Raw genomic sequence first — 18,246 nt, 5'->3', positions numbered from 1 at the left:
ATACATAGAGATACATATAACTGCCTTTAGGTACCATGAGATGCTTAAGACAATTTAGGAAAATTTACAAAAGTTATACTAAAAAGTTTGTATTTGGGGCCGGCCCAGTGGTGCAGAGGTTAAGTGTGTGCACTCCATTTCGGCGGCTTGGGGTTTGCAGGTTCAGATTCTGGATACGGACCTAGCACCACTCGTCCAGCCACGCTGAGGTGGCATCCCACGTTAAGTAGAGGAAGACTGGCACAGATGTTAGCTCAGGGCCAGTCTTCCTCACACACACACACACACACAAAAGGTTTGTGTTCATCTAAAGATCTACCCTATATAGCACAAATCAAAACTGTATTCATTTAAGATTTTATGGAAACATTTTGGCATCCTCTTCAATATAATAAAGGTATGGTATTTATTTGGTATTTGTCTCATCTAAAAGATATGGTATTTATTCATTTATCATTTCTTTACAGAAACAGTTGCACTTTAAATTGAATTATGTGCATACAGTCAACCTTTACAAAGTTAAGTACATGTGACTCTCCTTCGGGATAACTATGAACTCATGTAATTTAACCTACAAAGAGTACACTGTGCTTTCAAGGCCATATTGAAATTAAATAGCAAATTTTTAATTGTTACCATGGAGACCCTTCCAGGACACTGTCTTTCCTGCTTCTTTGTGACATTGTCACTGCCTCTATTTAGTGAACACTTTTGTTGACATCACCACCTCAGCTGACCCCACAGTTCAATCTTGCAGGAATTCAGAGGAAGAACTTTGCCTCCTTTCCCTTGCCTCCCAAATACAAATTTCCCTCCCCTCCTCTTGGACTTAAAGGCCAGAGAGGTCTCTTAGAGAAGGGGCAGCTGTGCGAAAGAGGGGCCGAGGCCATGCTGAAGGATGACCCACATGCTCAGTCTTGACCAGAAGTGGGAAAGCAAGAGAAGGCTGAGCAGGGATGAGTGACCACTCCTCACTTCCCGAGGGGGTGCCCCCATGCCTCCGAGAGAGGGGTCGTGGATTCAGGCCCAAGATCAGATGAACCCACGAGGCCAACACGAGTCTATACTGGATCCATCCCAATGGGAGAGGGAAATGCCTTCTGTAGTGCTGGAGTGTATATGTATATGGAACATGCGAACTTAACCACTGCACCAACTGGCCGGCCCCTACATTCCAGTATATGGCCTGGGGTCGTGTTATATGACTCGGGGAGTGGAGTGGAGGAAAGCAGCAAGAAGGAGAGGATTATTTATGTTCGATTTCATTTCATGCTCTGGTTCATTTCTATGCTATTGAGAACAGACTAAATGAATAGGAAGAGGCAGCTGACAGTGTGTAGGGTGTTCATGGGAACTGTCAATGTGGAGGTGAAGAACAGCGTTTGGTTTGGAGAAGAAATGAATTAAAAGTGTTCCAAATTTCACCTCCAGAGGCAAAGTATTGAACAAACCTCCGTTTGAAAGGCCGGTTTTAAAGAAGGCAGGAACGATGAAGCTGAGGTTTTAGCCTTCGAATAATGCTCAAATTCATTCCAAACAGATACTGGGAACTTCAAAAGAAGGTTGTGGTCATTGATTATATAAGTATTAATTTCATGAAACCTACCTAAAATACTGATTTAAAAAATGGTGGCTATAATGTCCACTTTTTACAGATTGTCCATTTGTGACAATAAAAGAAAAAGTCTGCATGTGGGGGTGTGGGGGTATGTGTTTACACATGTGACTATCTTGCCAGTCAATCTTCCCAAAACGAAAAAGATTTACACATTATATTGTCAACACGATCAGTGCCACCCAGCTTACCAGCAGTGGGACTTCAATCTTCACATTATAGCTCCTTGTCACTCCTCCCACCAGATCCTGTCCCCTTTTCTCCACGCACCTAGCAGGTTCATGTGTACACACACACACACACACACACAAACTCACACACACACCCGAGTGAGACCCGAGAGAGAACCGCTCACTCCCCTGGCCGGTCACCAGAGCCCGGCTGACTCGTTTTACCTCTCGCCCGGGGAGGATGCCGGCCACTGGCTCTGTCGCTGCCATCCGCCTCCGCCGCTCTCCCCTTCAGGTTCAGCAGACTGGGGCCCTCCGTGTTTTCAACAGGTACCATGTTCACGCAGAAGTTACAGCCGTTCCCTGGGCACCGAGCCACCCCGGCCGCCTCCACGGGCAGGAGTGGTCACTTTCCCCATGGTCGCATGCTAAAGAAGGGTGAAAAAAAACTTCGGGCAAAGGCAGCGTGATTTGTGACCAACTTTGTTTCTATTTCCGAAGGCTTTGCCCTTTTCGGTGACACAGGCTGTTGCTATTCCAAGCAGCCTATCACAGCCGGTGGGAGGGCCGTGCCTCCGAGGACTGTTGTTGCCTCAGATGCGGAGCTGGAAGCGTGCTCGGGGTTATGGGCTTGGGACCGGCAGCTCTGACACAGGGTTGGGCCACTAGCTGGGGGCAGCTCTTGAATTCTTGCACCTTTGAAAAGAGGCAGAGAAGGAAAACACGCCGACTCAAACGCACACTGACAGGGAGGGCCCAGAGTCCCCACGGACAGCAATCTTGCAGCCAGAGGAACAGTTTACGCAAAGACGTACCAGAAGGAAAACTGTGTCAAGTGCTCAGCAAGGCTCTTATTCCAAGAGTCATGGCACTTACCACCTCAAACAGAGCATAAAACATCTCTGTTGTTTCCACCAGATTTTACTGGAGGTGAACGCCTTCTGGCTCTCTCTCTCCGAGGCCTGTCCGACGGATCTGGGCCTGAAGCCACACACCTGCAAACTCGGGATGCAGAGATTCCTGGCGCTTTGGATGCCCTGTGGGTGTATACATACTTATTTGTTTATTTATATTTATTTATATAATTATAGCAAAGTAATCCAATTTATTTATGCCTAGTTGTCTTGAAGAGAGGACCTTCTGTCAGGTTGTGTGACAGCCTGATGGTAAGAGGAGGTGTTTCCAGCCTGGGGAGGCCAGACTAACGGGCCCATTGTGTGGGTGTGGGGCTCAGGTAATCTGAACCAAATTCAGGGTACGTGGGGGAAGTTCTTTTTTCTGATTTGTGAGTATATTTATATAAAAGGTCTTACAGAGTTATGACACTTTATCTTTAGTTATGTATTCAGCAAATGATATTTATTCAAAAATCTTAGGAAATGGGATCATTTTAGAAAACCATTAGGAGTGGAAACTAAAATTTCAGGAGCATTTATTATGTGCCAGAAATTGTACAAAGGGTGTGAACTCCAAAGATTCTTTTGAGAAAACTTGTCAGGCACATGCTCACGTCACAGGAGGGGACGTGGGGCTGAGCAAGTTGCCTAGTCTCACAGCTGGTCAGTGGCGGAGCGCAGACTGGAGCCAGGTGGTGTAAGGCCAGAATCTCCTCTGTCCTGACTTCCCAGGTTTGTCCTTCCCTGATTTTCTTGTCTTTCTTCACTTTCATCCCTTCTTGGCTTTAAGAAGATGCCCTGAAATATGGCTTTTCATCCTAGACATCCCTCTGGACAGAGAAGCAAATCTGTGCTCATATAGGCAAAGCTGAACCACACAGGACTCACCTTTGGCATTTTGGCTGGATCATAACACGGCTCTGAACTAACTCATCATTTGTACATTTCCTTTGCTCATCAGTAGGTATTTCTACGTCTTTCTTATCCTCCAGGGAATCAGGTAGCAAATGGGAACAAAACTGTAATAATTCAGCAGGAGTTTATTATGCACCTGTTGTATGTCTGCAGACGCTGCTGGGGAGTGGAAATTCTCTAAGCATCGCCCAGCTGCGTGCTGACTCAGAGGTGAGGCGTTCAGAACCCCGCAGACCAGCGTGTCCCCACTGAGGAATCTGCAGGGCTGTAATGCTTCAGGGTTTTTTTGTTCCCAGGATGTGTGACAATTGCAGGACCAGCCGTTTTTGTGTGACACACATACTTCTCATCAGCTCTCCATATTCTCTTGGCTTCTATTTCTTTCTCCTCAGAGCCAATACCTCAGTTGGAGAACACATTCTTGCAATGGGTCAGTGGTATAATTGCTTCGTGTAGTTGATCCCAGGCCCTGTGTCTCCAGCAGCATCTTGGCACCATGCAACTGTTGGGGAGTTTGCTGTAGTCTTTGACTAGGCAGAAGATAAACCTAACTCCAGAATTCCTTACAATGGCTAAAAGCAGTTTAATAATTCTCCCTTTGCTCTCCGTAGCCTGACCATACAGAGACTCCTCAGGCATAGAGCGATGGGAAATTGGTAGGACAAAGCAAACAATGAGACTGACCACATAGCCTCCTGGTGCACCTCATTCTGTTCCTCATTCTGTTGTTGAACGTGGGCCACTGGCTATGCCAATCTCTGTTCTGTGCTCACCTTACTCTCATAACTCAGAGAAAAGTTTAGGGGGAAAATTCTTTTCACTCAGGCTACAGGGCAATATTCTCCTAAATTTCCTTAAGAACCTGGTCCCCCTCCTTCACGATATTTTGCACACTTATATTCTACTTAGAATAGTCACACTAAGCAGTGATTTGATTAAAGCTGCCTATTGTGCTAGACAGTAAGCTCCATGAGAGTGTGACCCACGTCTGTTTGGTCCATAATGGTCTTCCAACTGCCTGGCGCAGAGTAAATTCTGAATACCTGGCTGATTCCTGTAAATCCACTGGACTTTAGCATTCCTAGAATGTACACTCCCAGGAGACAGGTATCTCCGTCCATCTAGGTTCGCCAATCTCTGTGTCCCCAGCTCCTAGACATGCAGTAGACCCTGAATATTTGTTAAATTAATGAGTGCTCACAGAGCTTTTGATGAGCTGAAGAGTGATTTAGTTTTTTGATATCAAAATCCATATGAGGATTGCCTAATGAGGATTTATCCTTCCCTTTTCCATTCTGTTAGTCTCTTTAGGGCAAGAATCACCACAGACTGCCCCTCCTCCATGGAGTTTAAGCCACTACCATCATTGAAAGATATTCCTTCACTCAGGGAACATACAACTAGCAGACAGCAGACAGACAGTTCATTCCCATAACCCCAACAATTTCACTACATACCACTTTGTACCACATGCCCAAAGGCAGGCACCACTATCAAATCCAAAAATACATATTGTGGCTTATAAATTGACAAGACAGGTAAGAGGATGAAAGAGAAGGCACGCAATATCACAGGGCACATGGACATCTACTATGTACCAGGTCTGTTTTGGGGGCAATGTTTCTTAAACTTTATAACAACTTTGTGAAGTAAATACTATTACCTCCATTTTGCAGAAATTGAAACTGAGAAGTTGATGAAATGTGTCCCAGATTAAAACACACTTTGCAATGTTTTATCATGAACGTCTTCAATCATCCAGGAGAACCTAGATTCCATAGTCAACGTGCTCCTGTGCTCGCTCTGCCACCTATCTCTCTCTCTATGGCAACCCTCTACCCAGCCATTGATCCATCTTGGGTTTTATGCGTTTCACAGTAAGTTGAAATACTTCAGTATGTGTATCATTAACTAGAGTTCAATATTTGTTTAGGTTCTTTTCTTCTTTGAGACATTTTACATACAACGAAGTGCACAACTCCTAAGGGTGCCATCATACGAATTCAGAAAAGCACATACGTATGTACAATCCAAACTCCTACCAACTTACAGAACGTGACCATCTTCCCAGAAAGTTCCTTCATGTCTCTTCTTAGTAGATTCCCATCTCAACCTCTGAAGCAACCAATGTTCTGGCTGTATTCTGGGTTAGCTTTCCTGGTCCAGCTCTTCGCATGATGGAATCATGGAGTATGTTCTTTGGTGGAAAGCTTCTTTCACCGAGCATAATTTTGAGATTCATGCATGCCTTTGTGTGTATCAGTAGTTCATTCTGTGTACTGCTGAATAGTATGCCATGGGTGAACATGCCACAGTTTATTTATCTACTTTCCTGTTGATGGACACCTGGGCAGTTTGGCTTTGGCTGTTAAAAATAAAGCTGTGATGAGCATTCTTGTGCAGGAATTCCTGTAGAACATAACATTTCAAAACACAGCAGTCCAAGTCCATTTCTTTCCAAAACCCACACGCCTCCCCCTGCATCCCGCTGTTCCTCCGCAGTGCATCCCGCTGCCCTGTGTTTATGTGGAATGTACCTCCGGAGTTTGTAATCCTGAAATGGTTCCTGACAGTATAAATGCAAATGGGGAAATACAATCCTCAGACAAAAAATATCCAGATACAAATTCAGCTCTTTATTAGCCATATTCCAATAAGATACTCATCCTGGTGTGATTTTTTGGAAGATTGTTCATTATTTTACGTGTATATGTTATCTAAATAGCTCCTTTCTCTAAAAGTTTTAGTGTAACTTTGCTCTTATGCGTAGAATATTACCAATCATAGCATATTGATTGAATTTCCTCAAATTTCCAACTGTGGTTGAATTCATTGTGATATGTTCACTTGATACAAAATTGTGTAATCAGTCATTAAAAGAAAGACAATATAGCATTGTGAGAAAATATTATTTCTATTATTTTAAGTGGAAAAATCAGAGTAGAAAATTGCATGCTAATTGCCATTACAATAATTTTAAAAATACATGTGCATATCGGTAAGAACTAGGTGGGAACTTGGAAAAATTGAAAATAACTAATACGTTCGAGTGGTAAATCATTGAGTGGTAAAAAGTATTTTCTGAAAAAATGTTTTCCTGATGTTTTTATAATGTATATCTAATAGTATAAATCTGAAGAAAAGTTCTTCCAATTCCGGGCTGCCATGTCCTGTTGTGCAGTCCGTATGTTGCACAGCGATAGGTGGGCCATTCCCGTTCACAGACAGCAGACGTTTCTTTGTTTATTTATAAAACAAATTTTCCAGAGAGCGATAGTAAAAATGTCACACAGAAAGGGCAGCTTTTTCTAATTTGCACAAAGAAGCATTTGGGCAACTGGTGGGGCTGTGCAAATTGTAATCTTCCTTTAAACGACGCCATCTTATCTGTTAGATTGGCCTATGTCTGCTTTTGTACTGCTTACCTATATAAAATGAGCACCTTCTCCATTCGATCAGTTACTTTTCCAAATAAATTATTTCTCATTTTTTAGTCTCCCTCTGTACTTTTACTATCCTCTTTGGGTGAAGGCATCCACTAGAAGTTGTTCAATGACCGAGCCTTTCCTTTGGGTTGTCTGTCCTTTTGTACCAGGATGACAGAAAAAGTTGCTGCATCTTCTGTGACAACAGAAGCCTTTATTGGCTCGGGGGCTCTGCTCCTCCTTTATTACATGGTGGAGGGCACGGCATAGAAAATCAACTGTCTTCCACATAGAAGCTGGAAGAGCCCCTTTTCTAGCTTCCTTTGCCCTCAGGGCCAGGCTATGCCAAGAGATCACACCCTGCATTTTGCATCAGAAGCTGGCGTCATGAAGTAGCAGGATTTACAAGCCCCGTTCCCACAACAATGGTGGCAGTGGTTCTGGCTGCCACATCCAGTGTTCAAGGTTGCTGGACATACACTGGGAGGTATGTGCCCAGGGGCGGCTGGACCAGCTCAGAGCAAGACCTTGGGAACTATTCTTGACTGCAGAGTCTCCAGGTTGGAGTTGGCTTCTGGACTCACCTAGCTGAGTCCTTTTTCATGTGTGCAGAGGCAGACCCATCACAAAGCTGACGAAGTTTAAGCTTCAGGACCCCTCACTCACATTGACCCTTCCAAGGCCCTGGGAGGGGCCCAGCAATGCATTCAGATGATAGTCTATTTTTGTAAAATTGGCAAAAGCAAAATATTTAACTACAATCAGTTAAGACCACTAATTCTTTGCACTCTGACACTGACGTCTCCTTGTCATGTTTTCCTTGTGTCCGGTGACATAGGAGTGGCCATGGAATATTAGGGATCTGGCTTAGGGGCAGTGAAGTTGGAGACCTGTTTGGTGTGGGTTTCGTTTTCGATGGCTCACAGGCACGTCTGTGTGTTGTTAAGCTCTAGTTAGCTCCCCTGGGAAAGGAGGACCTCCAGGAATTTTCCTGGTCCCACCGTGCCAGCTCAGGTTGCACATAGCCCTCGTGACCCCTCATGTGACACGCTGATGGAAAGGACAGGGCAAGAGGTGCTACATCTCCCAGCACCAAGAGCACGTGGGTGGTGGACGAGGGCCGTGCTACAGGACAGACTGGTTCTTTCTATTCTCTCTAGAAAGTAACGTCACAAAAAAGCATTGTGAGTGAAGGGGGTGGGGAATATTCTTAGAGGGGTGTATCAAGCAATCCCTGGGTTATGCAATGTTTGTAATACTTGGCGACTTTTTAACATTTTGTAATTTATCTAATTAAATATTCACTTTCATACCTAACTTTGTGTTCTTATTTTTTAAACTAGGAGCCCCCAAATTCTTGTAAACTTCAGGCACCACAAAATTTAGGTCTGACCCTGTAAATAGGTTTGGGAAATAGAGTTCTTTCCAGATGACCAGGCTCACTAAAAATCTCTCAGACCCATTCCCCTCTCCCCACCCCCACTGCCACTCTCTCAGTCCAGGCCACCCCACGGCCTCCCATGTGGACGGCTGCAGCAGCCTCTGACAGGTCTTTCTGCTGCATTCTTGCTCCCTGAAGCCCGTTTTCCGTACTGCAGCCAAGAAGATTGTTTCTAAAGTCTAGACCCTTAAATGGCTTCCAGTTGTTTTACACCTTTCATTAGCTTCCTACTGTTCTTAGGATTCATCTAAATTTCTTAATGAGGCCTAAGATGCCCTGCACGGTGGGGCTTGAGCCGACCTCTCCAGACCCATCTCCTGTCGCTTCCTGACCTGAACTCGACAATCTGGTCCATCTCGGGCTCTGTGGTGGGCCCCTCAGCCAGTCCGAGCCTCCTTGACCTGATCCCCTTCGACACTCCTGTCTCCCTCCTCACTGTGGCTGTCCCAGTCTCACCCCCAGCACGACTACTAAGCCAGGGAGCCAATGGCCTGGCTAGGTCCTCTCTTTCCTGTCTTCTCTCTCCGAACTAAGTTAGGGACTGTTTGTATCTGTCAGAGTTCAGAGCAGGAATCTTAAGCAGGAAGGAATTTAACACAGGGAATTGGGTGCTTATAAAATCATCGGGAGACCTGAAAGACCAGAATTCAAGCATTCATAAATGATGCCCAGAATAATACAGAGCTGACTCATCAACTGAGCTCCTGTATCGAAGGCACCTCAGGGAGCAATGAGTTCAAGAATGCATTGCTGAAGTCCAGGGCTCAGGCCATAACTTCCCTCTGACTGTGCTCTCCAGGAAGCTGTAGATGCAGGAATGCTGCCTCAGGAAAATCTCGCATCTGCCTGACCCCACAGGCTAGCAGAAACTGTCTACAGAGGCAGAGAAAATAGCCAGTCCATCATATCTACCTTCATGCAGATGCATCTCACTGATGTCTAGAGCCTGATTGCAAGGAAGTCTGGAAAATGTGGCTTTCTAATCTCCCCACCAAGGAGGGTGAAATGGAGGTTGAGAGGGCCCCCACGCTGTATCTGCCCTAATGGTGTTTGGGTCAATAGAGCATATGGGGTGAGGTCAAGGGTCAGGGCCACAGCAGGCCACAGTTAGTGCAAGCCAGAGTCAGGGTAGAGGGAGCAAAGGAGATGTGCAGAATAAGAGAAAGCTAGGCACAAAGAGAGCAGAAGAACAGAAGATCAGAGGGAGTCAGAGGTGGAACTCGAAGGGGCCCATGAGAATGGTCTTTGGTTTTGGTTTTCTGGGAGACCTGGCTGTGTTTTGCACTTGTCTTTTGATACGTGAAGGACTGGGAGACATGATCTTTTCCATCCTCCCCAGTCTCTCCCCATCCCCCTTTGCCAGGTGTTTCAGTTCCTCTGACCTCGGTTCCCCTGGGCTGGGCCACGTGCCCCTCCTCTCTGCTCCTGTGGTGGCCGTGACACAGACTGCAGCACTGACACGGGGTTGAGCACAGAGCGCTGGGATGACTTTTTCACCTGTTCTCCCCACGAGCCTGTCAACACTGCGAGGGCAAGTGGTGACCACCCTGTTCCCCACCACTCTGCTAGAGAAACCTCGAGTTGCTCATGGAATCTTTGCTAAAAGAAATACCAGAGGAAAGGAGGGAGAAGAGGGTGTGAGCAATAAAACTCCATACTGATCTTGTGTTGTTTCATTACAGCATGATTTTGAACGTAGGTTCTAGACTAGTCTTGGGTTTAATTCTGACTGTACCACTTACTAACTCTGGAACCTCGTTATGCCCCAGCTTTCTTATCTCTAAAATGGATAACAATAGGACCCACCTCACAGTCTTGTAACTGCCTGCTGTGACAATTAGATCTTCTCTCCCCAGAATGCGAGTCCTGAGAGGTGACCCAAGGACTCCATCTGGGTGGAACAGTCAGTCATTCCCAGCAGCAGAACCCAAAGACTACCATCCACTAGTTCCTATTACCTATTTCTTCAGAACCTTCCTGGTTCTTCCCAAGACTTTGTTCTTCGTATTTTTTTCCTTCAGTTTTATAAACCGTTCCAAAATCAAGCAACAAATTCTTTTCTGGCCAGTGCTGTCTGGAGTCCAAAGATTCCCTGACATGAACTCTCTCAAAGAATTTTAGTTAAGATAAGATCAGATGAAGAATTTGAAAGCAACTTAAAAACTGTTGAGATACCATGTAAATAGAATCTCTTCACCAATGCAGCAGCAACAGCAGCTGTAGAAGAGAATCAAGCTCATGCTAGTCTATTTGTTTGTCCATTCAAATCATGCTCTCTCTTTCTAAATAAAGACAGAAGCAGCATACGACAGTAGACTGGCAATGAGACAGCGAGGATCAACCAGAAGGACCCACGGGCCTCCAGCCTTTACAATAGCATCACCTCACGACATCTCAGAGAGCCACGTACCCAACTGGAGGCTCCTGGTGAGATCTTCACTCTCAGATGAAAACTTGGGGGTGGCCTTGCCTGCAGGCGTGGTCAGAAAGGAAAGTGCAGTATGAAGGATTGGGGGTATATCTGCCTTTTTCCAGCTCCATCCTTACACGGTCCACGCCGTGGAATGGCGGTGGTCAGAGCATCCATCCTGCTCTCCCTGTTGGCAAACAGAGCTGATGCCTTCACGCTGAGAGAATCAACTTTGGTAAAGACAGGAATGGATTTGCTAGGACAGCACTTCCTAATTCGTCTTCTACAGAGCCTCAGCGCCCCTCGAGATGTTAATAGTCCTTCTGATGAACTGAAAACTGAGGGAGCTCTTTCACCATCCAAAAAGACGGAGAAATTCTTCCTGTTATGTGCTGTTCTTGGGACACCAAAAAACATTTATGTCTAAGAAATTTTTCCATAAAGACAGCAAATAGTTTCAATATGGATTTCTGCCAGCTCCTTTAATTTTAGATCCTTATTTTCTCCACACACAAAAAGCCCAATAACTTTGAGACAGACACAGTTTGGGAAACCGGCATCAGGGTATTTGTGGGAGTGGGTGGCTCTGTGGCGGACATTGACTCTCAGTCTGCTCTTCTCTGCTGCCCCCTTTTGATGGATAGAGGGAAGAGCAAGTTTCAGCCGCTAGGGACTGAGGAGAAGACAGGGGGTTGGGGCCTGTGCGAACTGGGAAAGAGAGAGCTCCACATCAGTCCTGGGGGTTGCTCTGGCCAGCTGTTCTGCATAGTTTTTGTGGCCGCTGTTCACTGCTTGCTCATGCTACATCTATGCCTGCCCAGGTGTCCCTGGACTCCGGAGGGAAGGGAATATGGGTATTCATTCAAAAGCTCATCCATCCATCCATAGAAGTATTTATCGAGCGCTGACTATGCACCTGGCACAAAGCAAGGCGATAGGAGAGTGCCTCTGGCGGAAGAACCAGACTTTTCCAGACCGTCTGACTGCATTCACTGCACCTGTGCCTGACCTTCCTTCTGACTCGAATATCCTTCCTTTCTAAATGTGAATCTCAAGGACTGAACTCTTTGATCAAGACTTCCTTCCTCTTATCACATCCAACAATCCTCTTTTCACAGCTTTCCAGATCCCAAATACTATTTCATAAGGACATTTTGCTTTTCAGTCATAAATGGATCCTCACTCTGGGAAGAAATTCTAATGGAATTCCTGAGGTGCAAAGGTGTTATCCTGTTGAGCATGAACCTTGTTAGGGTCCCACAGAGTTTTTTTCTGACGCACAGTCATTATTGAGAAGTAAACTGATTCCTGATCATTTCTTCTCTTAGCTTTGTAATGACATCACTAAGAAGCACGCCGTGTGAGGGCTGAAAGGAACCTCAGACGCTGTCAAGTTCAGTGCCTCTTTTTGGCAAGTGGAGAAGTTGAGGTCTCAAATAGTTACGTCAGTAACCTTAAAAGGTCACATAATTAGCCAGAAGTGACCTACTCAGCAGGTTTAGGTTGTAAAGGAAGCCATTAATTATTACGCAGTAGAAGAATTAACTTTCATCTTTGATCTTTAAAATTATCAAAAGCCATTTGTTGACTCGTGCTGCTGACCCTGAGGTGGTGCTGGGGCTCCCTGGGCCCTGCAGAGGCAGCTCTCAGGTCGCCTGCCTCCTGACAAAGGACTGACAAGGAAGGGGACTAGTCTGAGGTCAAGGGGCGGGTGAGGAACAGGACAAAGATTAACATTGAGCCCCGATAAACATTATTTTCTCTTTCCTTATTCTCTTAAGTACTTTCTTTCTATTTCCTTCCCTACACACCGAAAATTTCAAACACCGCGGTGGGCAATTCAAAATGTATAGAAAGGCTGAATTTGCCAGGGTCTGGGAATTAGATGATGAGTAAATTTTTTGGTGAATATTCTGAAAGAAATTTTATTTTCATCATCATCCTAATGTGCGTTACACACTTCCCTGCCTTAGTTAACATGGGGTGAGAACCAGATGGAATGTTTTCTGGATTACTCTGGGTAATGAGTGTGGTACGATGATGTCCTGAAGAGCAACTGCTGTGTGAAGTACAAACCAACTTAGCTTCTTCCACAGCTGCTTCTGGCTGGTAGTCCCCAAACATTTTTGCTCAAGTATACCATAAAAGAATCGAAAACTCTGGAAAAACTCTGTACCTCTTCACACATTTTTAAGCTGACTTCTAAATGTTTTTGCCGTAAGTTTAAATAGTTTCAAAGTCCGTAGTTTCCAGGGTACTTGTATTACGTGTATATTCTTTAAATATATTCCTTAAAAGCAAGGAAATCTCGACTCAATCTGTGGCTAACATCTGTCCCGTATTGTAACAGGCTTCGGCATCAAAACAAACAGTCACACAATACTGATTTTCCACCAGGAAACATTTGGACTCATTTTTAAGTTCAAATAACCACACGGATGTGCATCTTCTGTGACCGTCTTCTCGCTTCTGAGTTCTTGTTCTAAAATAGATTGATGAAATTGGAAGGAAGGGAGGAGGTTTGCCCTGAGTTGGAACTGGAGACCTGAAGTTTGCAGGAGGAGCGGGCAGTCCCAACAGTCATCTCATATCGGAAAAATCATGAAAAGCAGCCAGAGCCATCAAGCCCTGGAAAGGTATCTGAAATGCATATCACCGAGTGAAAGAAGCCATTCTGAAAAGGCTGTGTGCTGTATGATTCCAACTGCGTGACGTTCTGGAAAAGGCAAAACTATGGAGGCAGTAAAAAAGATAAGTGGTTGCCAGGGGTTGGGGCAGAGAGGGACAAACAAGTGGAGCACGGAGGGCTTGGGGGCGGGGAAACTGCTCTGTCTGGTTCTGTAATAGTGGATACACGTCTTTATACATTTGTCCAAACGCATCCAATATACAACCCCAAGAGGGAACCCTAATTTAAACTGTGGACTCTGGCTGATAACTATGTGTCAATGTGGTTCATCAGTTGTAACAAAGGTACCACTGTGGTGGGGGATGTTGATAGTGGGGAGGCTATGCGTGTGGGGGGATGGGTGGTGTATAGGAAATCTCTGTAGCTTCTAAGTTTTCTGTGGACCTAAGCTTATTCTAAAAAAATTAAGTCTATTGAAAAAAACATAGACTGGTTCTGACCAAGCTTAATCTGAACTGGTCTGTGACTGTCTCGCAGGTTGTGTAATAACAGACGAGCTCCCTCTGGCTTGGGGAACCATGTCGATGCCTGCCTGCTGTGTGTGGATGCTGTTATCTTGCTCGGGCCAGAGAAGGTCAACCCTTCTGGACTGTGGATGCAATTTCAGGAAGCAAGTGGAAATTTCCACCATGGTCCTGAGAAAGAACAGAACTAGAAACCCAAAGTGAAAGCTTCGAGGTCAGGGGTGAGAGTGGGTGGGGTGGGAGGGAGACGTTCTTGCTTTGGGAATTTGGGGAAGAAGGGTTCAAGAACGAGAGGGAACAAGGCGCCCAGGGAACTCTGCTGGAGGCCCAGCGGTGAGAGGAGTTGGCTCCTGGACCAGAGGCAGGCGGTAGACAGCAGTGAAGTTCAGGTGAGGACAGCCCCGAGCCCCTGAGCTGTTATTCTTTCCACAGATCTATTCTACTCTTCAAATCTATTCTACCGATTTGGCCAAAGGTGGTGGCTGGTCTTGGCTATGCAGTGGGGAGTCGATGTAGTGGTCTGTGCACGTGCTCCCGTCGAGGGCCGGCCCAGGAGCGCAGGTGCCTGAGGGCCCCGACGCCGCCTCCTCTCCTCCTCTGTACATTCCCACCGCTGACCAACCAGCGAGGTCCAGGGAGGCCTAGCAGCTGTGACTCCTTCCTTGCCTCACCTTTCCTGGACCTCACATTCTCTACACCTCCATTTCCTGCTTGGAACCCAGCAAGTAACTTCAGGCTGGAAGAAAACAGATGCCCCAAGGCATCTGCATAATTAAACAGGCTCTGCGCCTGAGAGGGGGAGGGGTGACTCCGCCCTCTCCTGCCCAGTAACACGCACAGACCTGTGATGGCTCTCATGAGTGGCTGAAGCCATTTTTTTGTGCTTATTTCTGAGTTTGAGCCCTCCCTGGGTGAGTGGCAACACCAGATACGTGGGGCCCAAATATTTGCAGAGATGGAAAAGTTCAGTTCTAAAGACTCATCCAAGAACGTCTTTTGTCCCCAACAACTATAGGAATATTGTATGAATTCCATACGGATAATTGATGGAGATGCTGAGTGTGTTCCCTGGTCCTGGCACATCCCCGCCCGGGCTCCCGGAGGGAAGTGGGGCTGGGAGGGCCCTGCCTGGGGCTGTACGGCCGTAGGAAAACAAGCTGCCTCCTGGCTTTGGATTTGCCAAAGTCCAGGCTGATGGAGAGGATCGTGCTGGACTGTCCAGCTGACAGTGGGGATGCGGGCCAGTGCTTGGGGCTTACTCTGGTTTCCTGGGGCTGCTGTAAAAAGGCACACAAACTGGGGGGCTTATAACAGACATTTATTCTCTCATCCTTCTGGAGGCTGGAAGTCTGAAATCAAGGTGTTGGCAGGGTCATCCTCTCGCTGAAGACTCCAGGGAAAAACTCTGCCTCGCCTCGCGCAACGTTCCAGCGTTGCTGGCCACCCTGGGTGCTCCTTGGCTTGTGGACATGTCAGTTCAGCCTTCTCCTCCGCTGTCACTTGGCTTTCTCCTTTTATGTCTGTTTCCTTTCTGCTCTTCTTATAAGGGTGCCAGTCCTAAAAGACGGCCCGCCCTACTCCAATATAATCTCATTTTAATTAATTACATCTGCAAAGACCCTATTTCCAAATGAGTTCACATTCCTGTTTTTTTTTTTTAAGATTGGCCCTGAGCTAATATCTGTGGCTAATCTTCCTCTTTTTTTTTCTCCCCAGAGCTCCCCAGTACATAGTATATATTCTAGTTGTAGGTCCTTCTGGCTCTGCTATGTCGGATGCTGCCTCAGCGTGGCCTGACAAGCCATGCTAGATCTGCGCCCAGGATCTGAACCAGCAAAACCCTGGGCTGCCAAAGCAGAGCAAGCAAACTTAAGAATTCGGCCATGGGGCTGGCGCCTGAGGTCACATTCTGAGGGTCCAGGAAGGACATACCTTTGGGAGGCCACTATTTAATCCAATGTAGACTGAGGAGTCAGGAGCAACCCTTGACAAGTGGGGCTTTGAGAATTTGGGGGGGAGACAGTTTTGTGATGCCACAATTAGTAGGGACCCAGAATGCCGCCCCCATGGGGCCCCAGAGAGGTGCTAGGGACTCAGTCACAATGACTATCTGGTGGACTTAGAGGGGCTTGGGCACAAAGAGCTGTGACTACTTCCTCAGCAAAGATGCCTGGGTCCACGCAACAAAATCACCCCATCAAGGGAGCATGGGGCTTGTAAAGCAGAGGGCTCCACAGTGGCCATTGTAGACAATGACCAGAGGGTCCATCTCAACACTGTGAGCCGTGTGAAACCTCCACATCATTCTCCAACCTGGGAGAGAAAGAGCCCCAGTGACTGAGATGGAATTTCAGCCCGCTATCAGTCAGTATACTTGATTTATAGGAGTTAGAGAAAGGCGGTATTTCTTACACCCCATGATGTAGAATGAAATTCATAACAACCACACGTGAGGAATAGTTCCAGGATTATCTGAATTCTTTTGTCTTCTTTTTTTTTATTATTGTTGACATATAATATTGCATTAGTTTTAGGCATACAGCATAATGATTTGATATATGTATACACTGCAGAATAATCACCACAGGTCTAGTTAACATCGTCACCACACATAGTTACAATCTTTTTTCTTGTGATGAGAAGTTCTAAGATCTCTCTTAGCAACTTTCAAATATATAATCCAGGGCAGCGCCATGGCTGAGTGGTTAAGTATGCACGCTCCCCTTCAGAGGCCCAGGGTTTCACTGGTTCGGATCCTGGGTGCGGACTTGGCACCGCTCATCAGGCCATGCTGAGGCGGTGTCCCACGTGCCACAACTAGAAGGACCGACAACTAAAAAGATATACAACCATATACTGGGGGGATTTTGGGAGAAAAAGCAGGAAAAAAAAGAAGATTGGCAACAGTTGTTAGCTCAGGTGCTGATCTTTATAAAAAAAAGAGAAAGACATTAGAGTCTGAGATTAGAGGCATTTGTTTAAAAATATATATATATATATACACAATCCAGTGTTGACTACAGTCACCATGCTGCATATTACATCCCCAGAACGGATTTATCTTACAACTAGAAGATAACTAGAGGTTTGTACTTTTGACTACCTTTACTCATCTTGCCCCTCCCTCGCCCCCCACTCCCCGCTCTGCCTCTGGTAACCACCAATTTGTTCTCTGTATCTATGAGTTCCTTTTTTATAGATTCCATACACAAGTGAGATCATACAGTATTTATCTTCATCTGTCTGACTTATTTCACTTAGCATAATGCCTTCAAGGTCCATCCATGTCACAAATGGCAGGATTTTCTTCTTTTTATGGCAGAATAACATTCCATTGTATGTATATGTGTATGTATCTTATTCTTTTTCTATTCCTCTGTCAATGGACACTCAGTATTTGCATTCTTGTACAATCCATGGCTGATTACAACCCGTAAAATTGGATGCCATTGATTTTTCGACAAAGCCTTGACCCTTTTGGAGAGTTGGTCAACAGGGCTGAGTGAAGACTTTCATAAGTCCCAGCCGATTTGGGGAAAAGCAGTGGATTTTGAAATAATACTTAAAAAAAAACCTATAAAGTGCTTCAAAACTCTTGGGCAGATGGTAGGTAAGATGTTCAACAAAAATGTCAGAGAGAACACAAAGGCAGCCTCGCTTGAGTTAATGGCAGAGCTTTATTTTGCTGTACCCCAGGAGAACATCATGAAAGGGAAGGACACAGATAGAGATCTTTAAGGCCTGTATCTCAGATTCTGAATTTCTTCTGAAAAATTAGCTTTTTCCAGGAATACTAGAGCAGCCCCCATGTCTTTCAGCCTGGCCGTGCCACCTGAGGTGCAGGCTAAGCTGCTGGGATTGGTGGTAAGGCAGCCCAGGGTGGAAATCAATCAGAAAATAAGCAACCGTAGGTCCAGGTGGAGGGCAGTGGGAGTATTAAGTAGGTGGTGCCACAGTGACACACCCAAGGCCAGAAATGAGATCAACTCATGAAATACCCTCGGTGTATTAGTTTGCTAGGGCTGCTGTAACAAAGTGCGGTGAACTGAGCTGCTTAAACAGCGGAAGTGTATTGCCCCACCATTCTGGAGGCTGGAAGTCCGAGATGAAGGTCTCAGCAGGACCATCTCCCTTTGATGTGCCGGGAAGGGACGTCTCCACCAGTTTCTGGTAGTTCCCCGCCTGTGGTAGCGTAAGTCCAGTCTTCACCTGGCATTCTCC

The 18,246-nt window shown here is 45.9% G+C and overlaps 1 protein-coding gene across 8 annotated transcripts in view; it reads right to left on the bottom strand.

Moving 5' to 3' along the window:
- Positions 1–2,255, bottom strand: part of SLC2A12 (solute carrier family 2 member 12) — a 77,460-nt gene extending 75,205 nt beyond the window's left edge. For 6 of the 8 annotated variants that reach the window (XR_006890613.1, XR_006890614.1, XR_006890615.1 and 3 more), the window contains exon 1: positions 2,011–2,255. Coding sequence is in view for 3 of the 8 variants with exons in the window: in XM_046675571.1 (XP_046531527.1) it covers positions 2,011–2,122 (112 nt within the window). In the remaining 5 variants the exon portion in view is untranslated. The remainder of the gene's footprint in view (positions 1–2,010) is intronic. The other 2 variants (XM_046675574.1, XM_046675572.1) reach the window with 1 other exon arrangement.
- Positions 2,256–18,246: the final 15,991 nt, after the last annotated feature.

This window comes from Equus quagga, chromosome 11 (genome assembly GCF_021613505.1).
Source record: "Equus quagga isolate Etosha38 chromosome 11, UCLA_HA_Equagga_1.0, whole genome shotgun sequence".
Lineage (NCBI taxonomy): Eukaryota > Metazoa > Chordata > Mammalia > Perissodactyla > Equidae > Equus > Equus quagga.
Note: the sequence above shows the minus strand (reverse complement) of the source record. Positions and strands in the feature narration are given on the sequence as shown.